A 22,080-nucleotide genomic window follows, 5' to 3' on the forward strand; every position below is an offset into this window, starting at 1 on the left:
TTATTAATTTGTATATAAAAATTTAAATATAAATGTTTATCAATTAAAATCAAAATTAAATTATTAATTTAAAAATAGTTTATTATCTAATTAGTAACTAATACTGCAAATACAATTGAACTTTAGGGAGCCTACAAAAAAAGATAAAAATCTATTGGTTTTTCAGTCCACTAGATACATTTTGCTGCAAAACAAAAACAAACAAACAAACAAAAAAAAGGCTGAAGTGAGATGAACAGACTGAAAACTTATTAGATAAAACAGATGTGGACAAAGTTTTCCTTTGGGGACATAATTTACAGTTGAAAAAAGGTAATATATCACATTATATTTTATCGCAATACTCAGCATATCACAAGATATTTTAAATTGCAGTAATATTGCATCGTGACTTAAGTATCAGGATAATATGGTATCATGGATCCTCTGGTGATGAGACTGTCTTGACTGAAATTCCAAGTTCAATTTGTGAGCCAATGCAGATGAGAAATATTCAGGTGCTCCAGGAATAAATTTAAACATCCACAGTTAAACTAGGCAAACTTCATCTGCTGAGATCATGTGATGCAAGGGAAAGCTTGTCAGCTATCCATACGACTAAAAACACACCCATGCTTCAAGGAAATCATTCAGGATGACAAGACTTTAATCACAGAACTTTTATTTTTTTCAAAAGGGAGAAAAATCCACATTCTCAGGTAAAGAGTTGTGAGGAGGGAGCGGGGAGGAGTGGGCAAGAAAAGTGGGACGATATGAGAAGCAGGAGCCATTAAATACAGCTGCTGTAAGGTTATACAGAATGATCACATGAGCCAATAAGCTTTTTCTACAGCGCCGGCAAGAGATTTGACACAGATCAGCTTTAGTCAGGATTTCCAGGGAGAGAGAGAGAGAGAGAGAGAGAGAGAGAGAGAGAGAGAGAGAGAGAGAGAGAGAGAGTATGAACAAGAAAAAATGGGGCAAAAAAGGAGGTGGGCTTCATACACAGTTTATCTTTCAGATTCTTCTAACTTTTGGCCAGCAGCAATAGTTTTGAAGTAAGAAAATGTTTGGATTGAAAAGAGGATAAACCATGGCACCCAAACAGTTTAAGATGGGAGGGGGAGGAAAATGGGGAAATAAAATGAAAATCAAGTGGAAGAGGGAGGGGGCAGTAGAAGAGCAGCCATCTTGTGAGAGGAAGCTGGGATCTCATCAATGTGAGTTCAGGAGACATCTGAAACACACAACACACACAATACTGGAGTCAGACACAATAACAATCACATCATCCTTTTGAACTCAGAACACTGATTTACACAAGAAATGTGTACATAGACAGAGAAGGGAATGGTGGTTACTTACAACTAGCAGGCCGGGCTCCGTATCTTCGCATGATCTGGTCTTGTGTGAATTTCACAAAAGATTCATATTGTTCTGGGGAAGAGAAGATGGCGTTTTTGTAAGTATCTCTGTAAGAATAATTTAATCAAGACTCAATCTAACTTCACTTCCTGCATTCTGGTGATTAAGTATTACCTCACAAAATCAACATAAATACAGTTTAAAAAAAACAAACAAACATAAATACAGCTTAATGACAACAGCCGTACACATGCATCACCTATATTGACATTTAAGTGACCACAGAAAAAGTAAATGGTGACCAAAGGTCGTCCTCTCAAGTTCAGAGTACTGGCACCAACCCCTCAACTGTGACTGAGGTCGCTTAGGCCCTGATCACACAGGACGTGAGGTAAATAGTATCTAGTCCCTTAAATGTTGAGGCAGAGGGTACTTGCTGTAGCTCTGGTTGAGGGTGAGAGGCTGTCAGTTAATAGTTTGTCGGGCGCAAGGAAATGGAGATCTGTGTGGGTACATGAGACCCTAATAAAGAGGGTGGATGATGGGGAGTACCACCAGTTGGTCCAGGAGCTTCTCCTTGATGATGGCCGTCTCCAGGCAGATTTTAGGATGACTCGGGGGCAGTTTGACAGTTCTGGGTATACGGCCCGACGATAGACATCCTAAAATATCATCCTAAAATATGCCTGGAAACAGCCATCATCGAGGTGAAGCTCCTGGACCAACTGGTGGTACCTCCCGTTACCAACTGTAAATTTGTCATGACCACCACAGAAGGATTCTCAAATCGTTGGAGTGGACAATAGGGAAAAGACGAGAGTTTTTCCGCAGTGAGATGACGGTTTTTCAACTTGAGGCATTCAGGGTGCTCCGGCAAAAACACCAAGCACATAGAACGTAGAAAAGTGAGACGCACCACAACGCAAAAACCTTCATTCTCATTAAAAACCACTACAAAAGTCCTGCGTGATCAGGGCCATACTGAACATCCTCATTTTGCAAAAGCGCACATCAGTTTTCCAGTTAAACACCAAGCAGACATTTTACAATTTAAAGACTCTGGAAAAGCTGTAATTGGGTACAAAAAATACCAGCTAAGAGGGGAGGACCAGCAAACAGAAACAGATTGATTCAATGTGGACATTGTCAGAGTGTCTTTTGCTTCAGCTGCTTAACAAAATCCCACCATCTTTACTGTGCTTGTTTCCTGCCTGTTTACAGTCTTGGCATCCACAAGCGTATAAACTCCGTATGGTGCCAGCACTGCAGAAGTTATCAGTGATGATATGAAAATATACTCATAAGGGAGGGGTGCAGGATGTTTCTCATTTCACGGTGACACTTTTACTGTTCCGAAGTGCCTGAATGCAGAAAGTATGTCCAGATGAACTGTAAATGTGCTGTGGTCTTATAGTTTGTGCTCATTTTTTAGAAAAGAATGTTAATTACCTGCGAGTTTTGTGTTAAGGATCTGTTCGTACTCCTCCCGGATCTTCTCCTCGTGGTCTTTAAGCAGTCGCTCACACAGGTAGCTCACCTGCTTCAGTGTAAACGAGGGCTGGTCCTTCCTTGAGGCACCTGAGTCACACAAAAATCAGAATCTGTTAAAAAGGCTGAATCACTCTCATCTCCGCTGCAGCGACAGAAATGTCCTCTCTCCAGAAATAGGTGCTCGACCAGGTGCAAATTTACAGTGTTGCTTTGTCGTCCCTCACCTCTGCCAGCCAACGGGGTCATGCAGCACTAATGTGGGCCCCCCTCTCTGCCCAGTGTCTCTGTCTCAGTGCAACTAGAGCCCATTTTAGCTGGGTCATCCTTTACTCAGTGGTCACTGAGGTCTGTTGTAAGCCATTTAGACTAAAATGTTTGTAAATCACAGGCCGGGATGGCAGAGTGAGGATGAAGGTTTAATGGCCATCTCAGAGACAGAAAGAGGCCGGGTTAGCAACAGTGCAGTCAGTGTGATCTATGAGACCATCCTGCGGAGCGAGAAGGAAAAACACTGGAGCCCGAAAGCCTGGGGCTTGGATTACATCTCACACCCAAACTGCCAAATTGTGCATCCCTACTGCTGCAACACAAATGTGTTTCTGAAGAGGAGCTGGACCAAAAAGTAACCATGTTTGTCAATATAAATGATGAGTTATATTTTTCTCTATGATGAAAATGTGTAACCAAACAATGGGCTGATATAAACTATAAATCTGTCGCAACCCACACATATTTCAGGTGCCAATGTAGCAAGTACTTATTAACCTTTGTATATTTTCAATAGACAAATTGATCGTAAAAATCTTTAGACAAGTTATGCCTCTGTGGACTGCCATTTTAAAAAGAAAAGAAACTTCAACATTGTTTGCTCTCATCATTGAATTCTATTACAAATTTGCTTTTCTGGGTTTAATCTTCTGTGATGCAGATGTTTATTCGTATGACATCTGGATTTATTAACTGGTTAAAAAGAAAAGATTGCATCATCTCTTCATTTTTTTGAAGTCTTCACATCACCACAGTAAATCTATATAATTCCATGACAGTTTCTGCACTTCATATCAGTTTGATTTGTTATCCATTAAAGTGCTGTTTATTTGCAGACCTCTTCAGGAATTTCAACAGGATATGACCGAACTCAGATGAGAGAGGCACATCTCCATATCAGGAGTGGGCTGGTTTTGGCACAAGAGCTATAAATCTCCCACAAACTCACATCTGGAATCACAATCCCTCTGCCCTTGTCATAGCTCTGATGAGCAGCAGTATCGTGCCTCTTGGGACTTTAGTTGGTCATGCAGGTCCAGCCAAGGGTCTTTTGGCAGACCTTATAGAACGAATGACCTTAGCGTTCGTAACTGTTACAAACAGTAAGCTTACAAAAGGATGTCATTCTGGGGGTTTTTGGGGGTTTTTTTTGGTCAATGGTTTGATGGTCAAGGATTTGCTAACCGGAAAACAAAGCAGACATGTTATTTAATCACCTGTACAGCAAATGTTCTTACACCCTCCTAGAGCTGTCAACAAAAACCTCAAACTGGTCTAAACAGTGCTCTACAGAAAAAGAGAGGAGTTCCTCTAATTGGACAGTCAGACTTGGATGACTCAACAGCTCATTCATTCAGTTTCTGAAACTGCTTATCCTATAGTGGTAGTAGTAGGGTAGTGGGAGGGCTGAAGCCTATCCCAGCTGACATTAGAGGAAGAGGCAGGGTACACCCTGAACAGGTCACCAGACTATCACAAGGCTGAAACATAGAGACAGACAACCATTCATGCTCATATTCACACCTACGGCCAATTGAGAGTCACCAATTGACCTAGCCTAGCATAAATACAAACAAAGTGCACATGTTTAAATTGTCCATGACCAGAAGATGTAGCCTTTGGAGTAAAAGCATAAAATGAATGTCTATATTCAGCCAACGGTAAACTCTCCTACCTGGTGGGGAGCTGGGAGCGTTGAGGGCGGAACTGGGGCTGGGGGCATCGCTGGAGCTACAGGCCTCAGTCTGGTTGAAGGCCCCTTCCAGCTGCCGCCGCCTCTGGATCCGGCTATACTCCTGGCGGAGGTTCTGGAAGATCTGCTCTGTAGGGAGCAAATGTAAACAAGCACAGAAATTGTTTAAACCAAGACAAAGGACACCCAAAAACTTTTATTCTCAGGGTCATACAAAAAGATAAGACATGAAGAAGTTACTTTGACCATGGCAGCTTGCTAGGCAGGTTATTCACAGTTCGATACAGGTTTTCAGAAGAACATTTTGCTCTGTGAGAGGCCTTATTTTGATCATCAAAAGGCAAATCTGTCCAGTAGTAGCTGTCCCCGTTGCTTACCATTCAATGGCTTTAACAGTGACTCATTATCATTAACAGTATTTTCATTGTTTAGTTTTTAATGCACGTCCTTTCAATACTACGCCCACCACAATCACACTCATACAATGCTGAATGGATTCCAGCACTATTACGGGAAGGCGTACTCATCCAGTTTTCTTAAGATATTCTACAGTTATGCTCACTTCCTCTTTGCCTTCTCTCACCTAACATGGGTTCCAAAACACAATCACTGACAGGACGTGGCCTGCCTACTACAGCTGTTATACACACACACACACACACACACAAACACACACGCACACACAGCTGACATTAAGACACACTTTCTGATCCTGTGACTGTATCACTTTCACTTCTCTTCCAAAAGTTTTTCATGACGCTGGCATTATGCCAATGTACAGCTGGCAGAGAGGCTTACATTGAGGTCATAACATAAATCAGTGTTCTTTACTTGGCTGTAACAAAGTAAGGGCCTCTCATTCCTCCATGGTCTATTTAGTGGTTGAATAGAAGCCTGAGGTTTTGGTAGATGTACAAAATACACTGATTTGTGTGGAAAGATCTGTGTGATACAAGACTGCAACACAGACAATTTAAAACGGGACATTACTTGATGACGAGTGCTTCTAGCCTAACTTTAAGGTATAGTACAGCTACATACTGTAAGGGAACATCCCTGATAAATCATGCTAATTCATGTGACAATGACACATTCCCTCGAAGGTAGTATGCACGCTTAAGAGGATTATCTGCAGTTAGATGTAGGAGGTACAGAAAAATCAAATAACCTTGTACTTTGTTTTGATGTTCCTGAGGCCTTGAGAGTGAAACTGCAGTTTTACAATGTAAAAAAACACAGCAGCAAAAAGTTTTGATAGATTGTTGTGCATTCAGGGACGTAATTAAAAGTGGTTTTCTTTCCAAACTGCCTGCTTTGTTTGGATTCATCTTGGTGTCACAATCATTTAATCTACCCGAGCTGTAAACAAGGACAGAAACTGGAAAATGGCACCAAGACCAACATTTAAAAGCACATCAACAAACTGGAGTCAATACCAGTTCGCAGTATGATGAGGGCAGTGAACCAGGCCCTCTGAAAATTGTGTTGTTTGCACACTGCGACAATTTTTGGTTCTGGTTGTGAAACTGCCATGTTGCCTGTGATAACACACTTATCTCAGTTTCACTATAAGTACACTGCTGCTGCTGCTTTCAAGGAATATATATCAAATATTTGTGTCCTGGTAGTGTCTGCCATTCACGGTTTACATTATGTTGTCAGACTCAAACCAGATCAACAGGAAGCACACAGTATCTTAAGTCTATGAAGAGGTAATGGAAAAAAGGAAGATCGTGCTGTAAGTGCTCACAAATGCATTTCCACTGTGACATTTTTAGACCATGCTCAAGTTAACAGAGACAGTGGTTGCATTAGGTTTTCAGTTGTGAGAACTTGCTGCTTACCTTGGTCTTACATGATACCACATTTGATATTTTGGATTGTTGGTTGGACAAAACAGGCAGGAAATAATAGGAATAATAGTTATTCGATAATAAAAATAATGTTAGTTGTAGCCTATTGTGATGTGCAAATTCAGATGGAGTGCAGAAAATGATAAATCCATGTACTGCATGAATTGGATATAAAAAGGACAGTGACTACATAAAGGGGTTGGAGGAACCTGTGGGCAGCAGTTTTCAGAAAACTGAAACTCATGTTGGATGTGAGCCATGGAAAATGAAGAAAGATGAGTTTTCTCTCAACTTGATCAATGTGCTCAATGTGGACATGATTGTTGTTGCAAATAACCTCTTCCCCCAGACCTCCTTATGTTACTTAAGTTATATGGCAAGCCGATGAAGGCTTACAATAGTCTAGTGGACTATAAATATTTAGTGTGTGGTTGGGTCCACCACTGAAATGACATCATCTTGTTTTTGGCCAGGTGGGTTAACCAGGTGCTTGAGTGTAACAGGCTTTTATATTTTAACTTTGTACATGAATGTCCACTACTGTCAGGCTAATGTTAGTAGCTAACGTTAGATCTCTTTCGTTCTGCCTACCAGGCCAACCATTCCCAGAGGTCCTAACCTGTTTTAACTTCTCCTGTTTATGTCCTACTATTTTTGGCATTTAAAGTGGCCTTTGTTTTTCTCCAATTTGATCAATAGGAATGTCTGTAAACAGCATGTATCATAGACATTAGTGCAGTGTTGAAAGTCTCTGCCTTCAGTTGCCTGCCCTCCATCTGGACAGTGCACTAATGTATGGTTTTATATGCAAAGCAGCTATTTATACTGAACTCATAGATACACACATTAAATTACAGGTATTAATGTGATTAAAATAAAGGTAATATAGGTACTGTGGGTACACATGCAGAAAGCTATAAAAAGGCCCAGAAAGCTGCTAGCCGCTTATCATCTCAAATGTGTCCTCCTAAGGATGAAGCCTACGCTGCAGCTGCTGTCCAGTGTCAAAACAGCTTAAACACGGTTCACAACCAGTACACACATATCTTATTATAAGGTTAAAGTTCAAAAAAGTCCTGGGAAAAACAAGAGAAAAACAGCACTGGCTCTAGCACAGCTGATAACCAAATGTAAAGAGGCTTTATCTTAGTCGATTCATACAGGAGGTGATGTCTCTATTCATGCTGCACCTCTATCTGAGGAACTGTGTGCCTCATTTATCTTGGGTGGGGAGAGAGCTAGAAGCCATGCAGCCACTTCAGCCTGCTCATCTGTGCACTTGTTTAGACGGTGAGAAAATCAAGATCTTCTCCACAAAGCCATTTTAAGACAGCTGTGTTATATTGTGGTCGTGCACTTTTGAACTGGTGCCTTGGTGACGTCCCCCTCCTCCTGCTGTATGTGGCCTCTAAAACCTTCCAGCATTTACAATACAGGACCCTGATCTGACGGGCTGTTTGTTTAGCTACCACAGGGCTTTTCACTCATAATAAAGCCATGTCACTGCAGGAGGACAACATACTTCCCAGCCCACAAAAGGGGCTGTAACAAGAAATAAACTGACTGAAAAATCATCAACAATTTTGATAATCTATTAGGAATTACATGTTACATGGAAGTACATTAAATATCTTTGGATTTTTTAATGTAGGTTTGGCAAGGCAAAACATAAAATGACCTTCAGATCTGGGAAATTGTGATGGGCACTTTTAACTGTGTTCTGACATTACATGGACTTAACAATTAATTCTAAAAAAAACAAAAAACAAACAAAAAACAGGTTATCAAAACATTACAAGAAACGATAATTTAAGCCCCAACTGCATTTCTTGAAATTCTAATAATCGTGTATTCTACGGATTTTTATAATAAATCACGTAACTGGCTAATAAAATCGAGGTAACATATTTTTCAAATTAAATCCCATAATACTGTGGTCCTTTAGGTTGTCAGTTTCCCCCCACTGATTAAGCCCAGTCACAGACTTTCAAGGAGTAGAGGACATATTGTGTGTGAACAAAACACTGGTGTAGCGTGTTTTGTTTTGCTTTGTATTTTGGTCGGGTGGTGTGGGGTTGCAGATCTTACCACCGCTTACCAATTTCCTGGGGGAAACCCTCTCAATATGGTTGTTGTTTAAACAAAGACTGCATGAGCAGGTGAGCGAGAGTCAGTAACATGTGGGCCCCAGGAAGAACTAAAACCAAAACTAACTTTATATGCCAGTATACTTTTGTATAATTCCACCATGTTGTGTTTATTTGTGTGGACCTACAGTTGCAGACTTGAGTCTCTGACAACAAGGGATTAACCTGTGACAGCAGCCTTAAATGAAGGGGTCCAATTGGACGTCTCTACTCCTGGGTACATCTGACTGACAAGTGAAAACCCTCTCCTGCTGCCTGTCACTTCCAGCTCTGCCAACTACTAGTAGCTCAACTGTGGGCGTTGCTTGGCAACAATGACCCTGCCACAACCAGGCCAAGCAATCAATCACAGAGACTTCCGGGAGCCAGGGGAACACAGTGGAGAAAGCCTCGGCTAAAAGGCTTAGGCACAGGCCAAACAGTGAATACGACAGGAGATCGGCCAGATAGATTGGACGTGGTGGTGGAGAGAAAACAAAGCTGACTCATTTCATTTCACCCTCCGCTGCTAAAGAATTGTGGGGGGAGGTGGGTTCAAAATGTCCGGACTGCCAGGAAGTAGCTTGTGATGTATTATGGGTCAGTCGAAGTTGCCCTTCTGCACGAAATAGTGACCATTAGTTTGAAAACAGCAGACATGGGAAATGGCAACTAAATACATGGCTCGCAGGAGCTTGTTACTGAAGAATAAATTATCCCCAGACATATTCGATTTTGACTACTCAAATCTGATGGCATTTTAGCTAAAGTGGGAAGAAACAGAAACTTATCTAAAACTGGTTTATATTTAACAGCAACATCCATTTGCAATTTACAGCGGACAATACAAAATTCAAGAGTGACTACTTTGTCCAAAAGATTCAACTTTAAATAGTTACAAAGAGCTTCCTGACCAGACAGCAGGCCGAGTTTAGATCAGAATACATGAGCAGTGTTGCAGCCTGACCCAGGATTCAGGCCTGAACTATGCCCTGCCCACTTTTCTCCCAAAGCTGTAAAACATGACAGACGGGGCGTTGGGAGCGTAGTTGATAGTGCTGGCACCCCATGTACAGAGGCATTGCCTCACTGCAGCGGCTGCGGGTTCGAATCCGGCTCACCGCCCTTTGTTGCATGTCAGTCCCCACTCTCTGTCTCCCCATTTCACCTTCTGTCCTGTCAATAAAGGCAAAAAGCCAATAAAAATAATCTTTAAAAAAAAAACCATGACAGACGTCAACTAGTCCAGCCTTTCAGATAACATCATGTCCCAGGATAAAAAAAACAGCCTCATCTAGGGGGAATTCTACCAAATCACAAGCCCAGACCGGCCACACAAGAATGAGGCGGAGGAGAACAGAGAAAGTGATCCTATCTATGTTATGAAATAATTACCCAAAGATACCTTGGCAGTGTCACATCCCTGTGTCTGGCCTGCACACACACAACCTTTCTCACCACAAGCAAACCTGACTAGTTGGAAAGCATGTGTGGGTAGAGACGGGTGGGAGGGATGACAGCTGACCTTTCACTTAATACAAAACTGCTTTCACTTGGCAAACCACAGCAGAAAGGCAGGCTTGCAGCACCAGTCCCATGAGGGGCCTCTTTCTGGGTGAAGGTGAGTATAATACCTGGTATCTGGACCTCATGTCTGCAGCAGAGAAGTCTACATTACTTCACCCTTTGCAGCTGCTGTGCTGTGATTCAGCTAGGCAGACGAACTCTGGGAGGAGTGGAACAAGAGGCACAAGACGCCTGTTGGATTCTTCACATAAAGTTCAAGCTAAATAAGTGACGTCAGACCAGGCAACCTGGAAAAATATGATCCCAATGATTCGTTTCTGCACTAACATAAACATAGCTCCACCATGAGGACTACTCTGTAAGGGAATCAAATAAGCAAGTCAGATTGCATAAATAGTGTGAGCAGTAGTGGGGGCAAGAAAATATGTCTTCACCTCCAGGCATCTGCAAGGAACTGCCATCTACCTTCTCAGAAACAAAACACCTCTCAGTTATTATAAATATTTAGCTAAGCAGGATGATAGTTACACGGTTCAACAGAAGCTGAAATAAATGCATTTCACAGGAAGCCAGCTGTGACGCCATCTCTATCAACACCTACATCTGTGTGTGAGTTAATGCACTCAGCAAACCTGGCTTTCTCTATGAGCGATGTGCATAAACCCCCCGAATCTCATCTTGCAGCGATGTGCACCATAAAGCACTTTTTTAACCAGTGCAAAAACAGGAACAAGAGATGCCATGATACGGCCTTTGTCCTATAAATGACGCAGTATTGTGCAAATTGGGGGTGAGTGGGATCTTTATAGTTTATTGTTTTAATGAAAATAATCTTCACAAATAGCTCACATTTCGCTTTTATTTCAGGTAAATCGTCCATAAAAGAACACCAACTGAAACCTGAGTCAAGAAGCGTAGAACTACGGGGGGGGAATAACATTTCATTTGCCCTCACCTTTGTTGATTATGTGATGGAGAGAAGTTAACCTCATTTAACCAGTTTAACTGCAGAAAGACGTGGCTCAACACACTGCCAGAGTAAATATGAAGGATTGATCTCTCTCCAATCAAAACAACACTTCTTCTCCAAGCAGTTCCTCGCCAATAAAAAGTGGTTATGTGGAATGCATCTATACATTTCTGATTTCTTCACTGTCAATATTTAGTGACAAGATGGAAGACAGTACACATCATAGCAACAGGAGGACTAACTAACACCATACGTAGCCTAACATTGCTCCTTATAATATGCTGTGCTATCAGCAATGGATTTCTAATCACAGTAGAGCACATAATGTCAATGTAGGCGTTAACAGCATGGCTTAGCACAGGTAGTACAGCTGTCTCCATCTTGTCATCCTCTCACATTTCACAGCAATGAAGCAATCACATAAATTCAAGGACGTCCAGCAATTTTTTAATTAAAAATCAAAAAGCGCAAGGATTAGGCCTCACTGCTATCACGCTGCCCAATCTGAGTGACTGGCACAAACAATAAGCCTCACTGGATCGCAGTGCAGGCATCTAGGTAATTATCTTGTGTCTACTTGGGTGCCCCACACCCGTCCAATGCTCACAGCGGAGCTTTTCAAGTCAAGGAGAGAGTAGACGAGAGACATAAAGGAAATGAACAATGCCTTCCAGACCTGAAGAGGAAAAGAAATGGTCGTGGTGCATAATGGTAACCCCCACCTCAGTGCAAGACAATTGTGGCACTAAAGCCGAGGAACATTACCCAGGCAGCTCCTAATTAACAGCATGCCATGATGTGCCTGCTGCTGTGATGCCATTTGTCTTCAGGAGAGCCAACAGGCTAGGCTGTCACCCATGTGTTAAAGTAAAAGCAGGATCTTTTGTTTAATCCTATCAGTTTTTAGATACACGTTAGGTTGAATATATTAATAGATAAAATAGCCATGCTGGTCCATAATATAGCTGCAGATTGTACAGGCAAAGCTGAAAAGGGCAGTGATTTAGCTGTATTTCTCCAATGCTGGAAATGGTATTTGATTTAGCTATGCAAAGAACTTTGAAGCTAGTATTTTCATGTGCCCCTCATTAGCCCGTCTAAGTTAAGCTAAATCAGCCCTCAATACAATGAGCTGGCAAGATGCCTCCGACGAATACCGATAGACAGCCACCTCTGCTTTTGCGCATCAGCTGATTTATTGTGGTAAGTTATATTAAAACGATCTGTGTCGCTAACTTAAGCGACGACGTCCTCCTTCCTGACGTTAGCTTAGCTAAGCTAACGGTTAGCCTCCAACCCCCAGTCTGATTCTCTCAACTAACGTTAGCTAGCTATCCATTCCACTCCACCCAAACCCCCTCCCCCATGACACCCACCCTGAAACGCAGGAAAAAACGTCAAATCTGGTTTCAGTTCATACCTGGAGTGAGCCTGTGTTCGCCTCCTATGGCCGGAGGAGACATCGAATGCGTTGGGCTGTCGACTGGGGGACGGAGGTTGCATCTTTGCGGGGACGGAGTGCCAGGAGTCCCCGGTAGTGGATTGCACCTTCTCCGCTTGGGAGACTGGGGACTGAGGAGGGCCTCAAACTCCATCGACCGCTTTAACGTTGCTCCACAAGCCATGTTAGCTAAACAAAACGGGAAAATATACGTTGGGGGAAAAACGACCCGCAAAAACTGGGGTTTAACGCTCGGGGTTTGTACGTTAAACGTCGCTCTAATTTCTTGAACCTTTCTTCCTCTCCACAACAACGGATCTTCTTCTCTGAGTAGTAAGCCAACTGCCAGCCCTGCCTGCTGAATTTTTAAAACGTCACAATGGCGGACCGTACCATTGACGAAAAGAGGGGGGTTCTCAAATATTTACAACACATTATATTGTTTATTTCACCGATCTAAACAGAATTTCTTACCAAACCCTAATTCATTTAACGCATTGCTTTATAAACAGTGGGATAAATTGTGATTTTGTTTTCTATTTTGGCGTCCTTACGCTGCGATATCTTGCCATCCAACCCTATTGTTGTTGTTGATCGCTTTCCGTTGAACTCAAATTGAAGGTTCACGAGACGTCTGCTGGTGGTGGTCAGGTAAATCAGGTAGATTAAAAAGTGCTTTTAGGATTAATCTCCTTCAATAGGAAGCAGATTTTATTTATTTATTTGCCGTCTGTCAACAACTAACAGGCTTCACATTGTATTTTCACATAATCCCGGCGAACAAACACAAAGGTTGAGGATATCTCATTGATAAATACCCTTTTACAATAGGCAACGTTCCTGCATGGTGATGATGACCTGAAATACAGTCCCTGAGCAGCAACGTGTACACTGTAACTAAAAACAGGAACTGTGTCGTTTTAAAACAACACAGACACATTTGTTTTGTCCTATCTGATCTTATCTTTGTAGTATCAGCCACATGCTCTATACCACTCCCATTGTATCACATGCATCAACAACCAGTCACACACTGCAATCTATTGTCTGTTTATTGAAAATGGCAATGTCCAGTAAGAAAAAAAAAAAAAAAAAAAAAAAAATCAACAATAATTTTATATGTCCTGCTGTCTCCACTACTGGGTGTTCATCTGACTGTGATAATATTGCAAAAAGCTTCCCTGCACACAAGGTAAACTAATAAAATTAACTTTGTTGATACCTGATTGGACAGTAACTTTCTCAGTGGGATTAAAACTCTTTCTTACAGGTGTATCCTGGGTTTTTAGTGCATAATAAATTACTATGGGCAAATACAAACAAAACAAAAGTAATAATTGTTATCAAAAAACCCATGGGAAGAACTAAACACGCAGCCGGGACACTGTTTTGCAGTATTTATTATAACTTTAATCTAGGTTAGAGTAGTTTAAACTGCTGGGAAGTATTTAGCAATTAAAAATGAAATAGCATTTAAGCATCTCCATGTAAAAGAATATGGGCAATCATATTCTTGATATTCCATTAAATGATACTTACATCTATATTTTCCTCATCTACTACTTTTTTTGTTGCAGTTGCTAATGATTTTGCAAGTGTCGAAGTGTATTGCATTACAGTGAGAGGTGTTTCTAATGTTCAATCTACCATTATTCATGTAACGTAAATGAACAAATACAAATGCCAGCTTACAGTCTAACAAATCTTATCACTTCTCTCTAAAACAACAACAATTTTAACAAAATCTTAACCTTTATGAAGGTGGGATTTATTGCAGGGTTGTTTTATTAGACCCGATTCAGTCAGTCGACTACTCACAGTCAATACATATGCATTAATCCATACATTTCCACTCGTGCGTGGTAATCCTGACATCACCACACTAAACTGAAGTGAAAGAAAAGAACTGTATTCTGGTCACTGCTATTCACTGTTGAACTTGCTCCTGAAACCTGGCACCTCTTAGCCTTCACAAGTGCATCACTACTAGGTGTGCAAGGTGATCCAGTGGGCCGAATTGGACCCTTTGGCGGGCCGGTTTTGGCCCCAGGGTCGTATGTTTGACACCCCTGCTTTAGACTTTAACTTTTAGGGAACAGTGTACATACAGAATGCCCTGCATTCATCTGTTCTCTTCTCCCATCTCTTGCCCATACAGAATTAAGTATTTTTGTATTATGGCTGATTTTCTGGCATAGCAGACTCCCAGTGTTCAGCATGCCACCTTGTTTGTTTGTTTTGTCACAGAGCAAGATTAACTAATAGAATTTGCTGAAAAAGAAACATGTAACAAGTCAAAATGGAGTATTGTCATCAGTGGAAATTGTGGTTGAAACATGTGTTCTGTCTTGTACGTGCAGTTGTGAGTTTAAATGTGTCAACGTGTTTTACGGCAGCTGCCAGTTGTAACTATCGCAAAGAGTGTTCTAGTGTCTGTGCTCGTTCTCTTCCTGGCATGTGCCCCATTTACCTCGGCACACTGCTTGGACTCATGTGGTGAACATTGTGTGAAATCCTCACGTGCATGGGGCTTTTGTGGAGTCCTGGCATTCATGTGCAGATGGGATAACCCACAGTGTCCTCTGTTCGTGCACACTCGGGGACAAATACTCAAACATAAACAAGCACACTAACAACAAATCCAATTTTCTACCATGTGGTGAGCCCAAAAGTTAAGTCAGCACTTCAGTTCACAGCACACAGTGTAAGTCATAGGAGTGAGAGCGGTAAAGCACAGACATGGGAGGCAGTGAGGTCAAAGGTTAAAGGTTAGATCATGGGTGCAAGTTTTGTTTCAACATTGGAGGGGGAAACATGTGAAGGGGGTAGATACTCAACCAGAACATTTTAGCATCAAAAACCTAATGTCCTGCATTCTGGTGATTTTTTTATGCACCAATTTGTGCATTTTCTGCTTCAATTTATGTTGTTAATGTCTTTAACTTTGTCAAGACAAAGGTCCTCTGCCACATTCATGTCTTTATTGAAGGGAACAAATGCATATGTTCTAAATATTCGGGCGTGTCACCTCTGAAATCTACACCAAATGGCCACATCATCTCACTTCAGTCCAACATAAATTTAACCTTTTGTCTGACCTGAACCAAAGCACAGAGATGAGAAACTCTATTTCCACTGGAATCTGCTACTAGTGATTAGTTCTAACTATATTTTTAAATTATAGCATGTTAATTATACTTATTGTGTTATGATGCAACTAATGTGTAATGGTGACAAAATATTTGCCAAGTCTAATGTTCTCTTAAGCTGCCTTTTGAATGTATATTGTATCTGCAAGTAAAACTATGTGTAGCAAATTTCCTACATTTCATAGACTGTCTGATCTTTCTACTGACAATATTTATTGTGTTATAGCCTTACTGCAATAACCTTGATCAAAAAGACAAGTTAAAGTTTTTGCCAGCACTAATAATCTGATCGAAAGAAATTCTGCTCATTTGTATTGAAGGTTTTGATGCTTAATCTACGGGAAGTTTTCAGCGATGTCCATTTCTACACCCTAAGCACGCTGCCACAAACACAGACACTGCCTGCACCGCTACTCAATTTCAGATTTTCTGCTTCTGATCATTCACCATATCTGAGATCGAGCTAAGTCGGGTGGTTCTGGTCTTGGGCATCTCATCCTCAGTTACGGCAGTACAGTTGTTGTCTTCTGCAGAGGGTAATCCTGGGGTTAAATTCTCTGTAGATTTTTTACACCTTCCAAACATACGCAGCCTTTGTAGCAACTGCAGCAGAGCAACTCTTAGCTCTCGACAGCGCAGTGCATACAGCAGTGGGTTGACTGCAGAGTTGACCAGGCAGAGGGTACTGCAAAAGGCAAAGGCCCTCTGCTGGTTGTGGGTCAGGATCACAGTGACATCAGCCAACATGAAGGAGAGTGCAGGAAGCCAGCAGCTCACTAGTATGACTAGGATCAGGCCAAAGGTGCGCGCTAGCCTGATATCCATCCTCATGCGGGCCTGGCCTGTGCCTGCTGCTCCCTGGAGGCTGGTCATGGAGGACTCATGCTGGTGGGCCTTCCACAGGATGAGAGCATAAGCCCCCAAAATGAGAGCCAGGAGCACCAGAGTGAGGCTGGTCCAGCAGGCCAGATAGCCCTGGTTGATGTAGGGAAACAGGCGTGAGCAAGGTGGATTAAGCCCTGTGGGACACCTCCAGCCCATCAGAGGCAAGAAGGAGATGACGATGGTGGCACTCCAAAGGATCAGCAGGCTCAGCAGAGCTCGCCGGCGGGTGAGCAGAACCTTGTACCTGGAGGCCTGCTGGATACAGAGGTAGCGGTCCAGAGCAGTCAGCAGTAAACTCCCCACTGAGCTGGTGAAGGCCATGGTGACACCACCTAATTTGAAGAGGTAAGCAGTGGGGCCGTCGCTGTGCCGAAACAGGTGAAAGTCCAGGAAGCTGGTGGTGAAGAAGCAGCTGGCAAAAACATCTGCCAGAGCGAGGCTGGCAATGAACAAGTAGGAAGGCCGCCGCCGCAGGGTGGCTGTGGCAGCGATCACTCCCAACACAAGAACATTTTCCAGCAGTGTGATGGGACCTGCCAGTAAACAGATGGAGCCGATGGCTGTCTTCTCTGCCTTGATGAGGACCATGTAGCATTCCAGATTCTCACAAGACCTGTTCACTGTGAGAAAAACACAGGTATAAACAGTGTACTGAAACTACAACTGCACGAATAAATGCACCATTAAAGGCCCAGTGTGTAGGACGTAGGGGGATATATTGACAGGAATTGAATGGAATATGATAAGTATGTTTTCTTTAATGTATAATCACCTGAAAATAAGAATCGTTGTACTTTTGTTACCTTAGAATGAGTCATTTATGTCAACATAGAGAGCACGTCCTCGTCTACAGAGTCCGCCATGTTGCATCACCATGCTAACACTGATTTTTCCATTGCAAAATTGCGTTATTCAGTGTTTTTACCAGTTTAAATCACTAGGCCTCTTTGGTTTGGAGAGGATGAGACCTCTACAGGTACTTACTAAATGTCTGAATCTTAAGTTATCAGAGCAAAAAAGGTGAGCATACATTAGCACGTTGTCAGAGAAGCACTAACATGAAAATGCTTTATTCAGTGTTTTCACTCATTTTAAACGCATGGTTCTTTTATTTTGGAGTGGAAGAGACCTCTGCAGATAATTTGGTTGAACAATGAACATTGAAGGAATCCCAACCAGGAGAAGTTTCTGCTGATTGCAATCTGCATACCCCACTGCTAGATGTCACTAAATCCCCCTAAATGTTACACACTGTTCCTTTAAGTATTACATTTGCTGGAAAACCCCATTTCAGATTGAGGGTGCTTACCTATTGGGGATGAGACATTCCCTTTAGCTTCTGTGGGTCCTAAAGATGTGTGAACCTCCCACTCCTCCATAGCAACTGTTACTGTATGAGCCAGTACTAGATTATAAGTAGAAAATAAAGAAAATGATTTAAATATGTTATTCTTTATATAGATTATGATCCTGTCTGTTGCAAAAGAACAAGACTTATTAACAGCAGAAATTTTAAAAATAAAAGTACTGCATCTTAAGCCTTTTCAGTTTTATCTTAACTTCTAAAGCACATAAAAACAATGTCATATTGAGAAACAAAAATACAAGTAAAAAGCAATAAGTTAACGATAACTGAAGTAAATGGATTAGACAAGACAGAACAATCAAAACATCTACAGGAAAAAAAGAAATAATCAGTGTGGTCACTGTGTCAATATTTGATGACAAGCATGTTTTACGTTGTACATCCACTGTTAAAAGTTGTACATACAAGTGGATAAGACAGGCAACTTCCGGAAAACAGATAAAGTAGAAGATGTAATGCCTTTTCCTCTCTTTGTCAATATTGAACTTGGTGCTTAGAGGGAACATTAACATTTGTGAGTCAAGACAGAAAGTCATCTAGAGGTCAATGATCATTACAGTATCTGCCTGGGCTGATATTGAAGAGATGGTTGCAAGGAGCCTTAAGCAAGACATGAACCACTTCTTACTCAATGAACAATTGCCAAATTTTATTCAAGAAAAAACCTTCTTCTTCTTCTTCTTCTTCTTTAATATGTACTACAACCTGTGTGATTAACATGGCAACCTTTTAAGGTGCTTTTCAATGTGAATGTAATGCATGTCTCACGAATGTTTAAGCATGCAGCTCATATATGATGATGCTGTCTTTGCATCTTGTGTGTGCCCAATGAAACTTTCGAAAATCTCTTTCTGCAAGACATCCTCTGTGCTTTAAGTGTTTTTTTTATTAACTGAGTCCAGAGAATTAATATTTAATCCATATTTCCACAATCACTTTGGCAGGGATTTTACTCTAAGTGCATTCAGTTATCTGCAGAGATGAACATAACAGCAGCCTCATGTTGTTGGCCTATTATCACATTTAACAGGATGAAGACTGCCCCCTTTTGGAATTAGACGGGACTGTATTGTAACTAAACGGTAAAGCAGAGGCTGAAGGTCACCACAGAGATGAGCAATCTGCTGCAGAGTGCATCACCTGTATGCAATCAATAGATTAAAGTATGTGTGGGAAGCCGGTGTGAGAGGGATTTGATTAAAGTAAATAATGCTGTGATAAACAGAGAGTGGCCCCCTATGATTGCTTGCAGAGAGTGGTTTAAACGGAATATATTTTATAGTCAAAACATGATCTAAACACACAAAAAAATATGAATGTAAATCACATTGATTTTAAAGATAAAGCTGGGATATTACATACATCACATAAAAATAAACACTGATGGACTGAGGGAAGTAGTTGGCGCATGTGATGCAGTATAAGTGATTATAGACTAAAGGGAGCACTTTCACCAAATCAGGTCACTGTGTCCTTCAATTCCTTGTTTTCCTTTTATTCTATTCCGGCAACCATTATTTCTGTTTTTCATCATAAATATGACACAGCCTTATGAAAGCACAGAAAATATATATGTGGGTAAAAGTAGTAGGAGTAAATTACTTTCCAGAAAGCCCTTTATTGGCTTGAGGGGCAATATTTCCCAATATAGGCCATATGGGTGCAAGCACTGTGGATATTACACCACCTCAGGCTCTTTTCTCCCTCGTGGTGAGGACAGAAAAAATTGATTGACACAGTGCTGTGCTTTGACTCTTAAGAACCAGTCAGACTTATAAAAATGATTGTCTCTTCAAGAGCATACAGGAGCAGTGCATACAGGAACCTCCATATATAATAAAAAACATACAGGCATCCATTTTAGTCACATCACTGGCGACATGCACAGTGAAATACAGTGTGGCAATAACCCCTTGAGTCAGTGTTGCACCGTGCCACATTATTTCAAAATATCACAAGCCCTTCTGGCTCAAGATGGGGGGAAAAAATAAAAACACTAGTTCAAGTCTCGTGTTTCGTAGTAGCAGGAGAGAATAAAAGCGTTAAAAAATAGGTCAAAAGTAGCACACATCTAGTGCATGAATACACACAGTGAATAAAATGAAATGTAAATCGCATTTTCATAGATATGGCAATACCTTTCAAATACAAATTAGGAAGTTATTATTTCTGCATCTTAAACGTGTGATAAAATAAACTTAAAAGAGCTTACCGTTTGTTACGTTTGGTTTCCTTGTTTGCTTCCTGCTATAGCAGCACCCGAATCAGGTCTCAGCCACAGAGCAACCACAGCATGATCGCACGGTCCTGCAGACCTGACTGGTGGCAAAGTGCATGAGTGAGGGGAGAAGATAAGGAGGGTGGTTGTGATGACATGAGAGAGAGAGAGAGGGAGGGAGAAAGAGAGAGACACACACATGTGGAGAGATGACAGAGACCTACATGTACACTGGAATCTGTGAGGAGAATAAAGTAATAGCAATAAAGTCCCATTTTTATATGTTTTATTGTAACAGCAAAAGGTGAAAGGGACAAGATGAAACATTTACACAGTAATAAAGGCCAGCAGTATTGATCACACACTTCTTGCCTCTCCAGCAGTCTGGGTCAGGGTGGACTCCAGGGGAGGAGAGCACTTAAGCAGGTGTGAAGAACATGTCGATAAAAAAGAAGAGAAAAACGCACCATATGACCTTTATTCAAAATATGTGCACAAAATGACCTTTAAAAATCAGATTTGGCTGCGAATCCATCATCACAAACCTGTGAGTGTTTTTCTAATGCATTAATAACCTGATAAGCTCATGTTGAGTTAAGATTATTGTGCCATACTACTATCCCCCAGGTTAAGAATGAACTTTCATGCTCATATTCATAACCTCATTTGTCTCATCCAATCAAGGTGGCTATAAAACATCTTGCCGTCGAATTATTCCTATTTGTGCAGTGACAGTTTTTCCTTCCACCTCTTTTGCTAATTACTTTCCACTCATCTTCATTTGACGGACAGTATCTACCATCACACATGCACAACACTCCCTCACATCATACTTCTTAAAGGAATACAAACATATCCAAATTTCTCGCCTTTTGTGGATGGAAAGCACCAGCAAGTTGATAAAAAGTAAGATTTTAATTACGTCTGCTTTGTTAATTTAAAGATTTTAATTGTGTGCATGAGAGAAGACTGTGTAAAGAGCTCTTTTGCAAACATTTGATTGCTTTCTTGGTTAATAAAGTGTACAAACCAGCTTTCTTCAACTTCAACTTTGCAATCATTTTTATTGCTTCTTTTATATTACATAATTGAATAACGCCCACTGAGGCCATGTTAGTGGGTGGGTCAGAGTGTAGTACTGCTTACAGTACAACAGAGGGCAATGCTAAGCAGCCATAAGCTAGTGGACATCAGGAGTAACCTGGCAGTGAAAGGTTGTTCAGTGTTTCCATCCTCATCATTTATAATACAAAAAATTTAAGGTCAAGACGCAGTTTCCTCAGCAATTAAGGCCGTTTAATTTGGCTGATGTCCCTCTGGTGAAAATAAAGTCGATTAGTAGTTCGATAACAATTCAATCAGGTCATGAAATCACATACCGGAGGCATTTTGAAATGAATTAGCATCCTATTTAAGAGAAAAGTGTGCTAAGTGAAACAGAAACTGGGACTAACAAATTTATTAAATGACAAGAGAGGAAAATAGGTTAGGAAGGGATGTTTAATGTCATCTTTATATTTAGATGGCATTCAAGTAAATTATGATTTGGAGGGGGGAAAAAAGGTCTTGTAATGAGACATTGATATCTGGTGCACTGCGTCCTCTCCTCCTTTCAGCTGATAGATCCAGCAGGCCAGAAGGCAGGAAATTAGATTACAGGAGCAGACAGCACAGCTCCAATAAGATTTCTTGTCAGTCACTGTCTGGTTCAGGTGCAGCACAAGAGCACAGACCACAGGACAGAATAAAG

At 41.3% G+C, this 22,080-nt stretch overlaps 2 protein-coding genes across 2 annotated transcripts; both read right to left on the minus strand.

Annotated features, from left to right (window-relative positions):
• Positions 1 to 644: 644 nt before the first annotated feature.
• Positions 645 to 13,067, minus strand: akirin1 (akirin 1). Its single transcript, XM_049584156.1, has 5 exons — positions 12,692 to 13,067; positions 4,778 to 4,924; positions 2,794 to 2,922; positions 1,345 to 1,416; positions 645 to 1,216 (listed from the first exon to the last, which is right to left on the minus strand). Exons 1-5 carry the CDS (start codon positions 12,894 to 12,896, stop codon positions 1,206 to 1,208), a joined length of 564 nt encoding a protein of 187 aa, XP_049440113.1. The 5' UTR covers positions 12,897 to 13,067; the 3' UTR covers positions 645 to 1,205.
• Positions 13,068 to 15,674: 2,607 nt separating this feature from the next.
• cnr2 (cannabinoid receptor 2) lies at positions 15,675 to 20,443 on the minus strand. The gene is made up of 3 exons (XM_049584823.1): positions 20,325 to 20,443; positions 18,056 to 18,151; positions 15,675 to 17,366 (listed from the first exon to the last, which is right to left on the minus strand). Exons 2-3 carry the CDS (start codon positions 18,123 to 18,125, stop codon positions 16,282 to 16,284), a joined length of 1,155 nt encoding a protein of 384 aa, XP_049440780.1. The 5' UTR covers positions 18,126 to 18,151; positions 20,325 to 20,443; the 3' UTR covers positions 15,675 to 16,281.
• Positions 20,444 to 22,080: the final 1,637 nt, after the last annotated feature.

The sequence above is a fragment of the Epinephelus fuscoguttatus genome, linkage group LG8, assembly GCF_011397635.1.
Source record: "Epinephelus fuscoguttatus linkage group LG8, E.fuscoguttatus.final_Chr_v1".
Lineage (NCBI taxonomy): Eukaryota > Metazoa > Chordata > Actinopteri > Perciformes > Serranidae > Epinephelus > Epinephelus fuscoguttatus.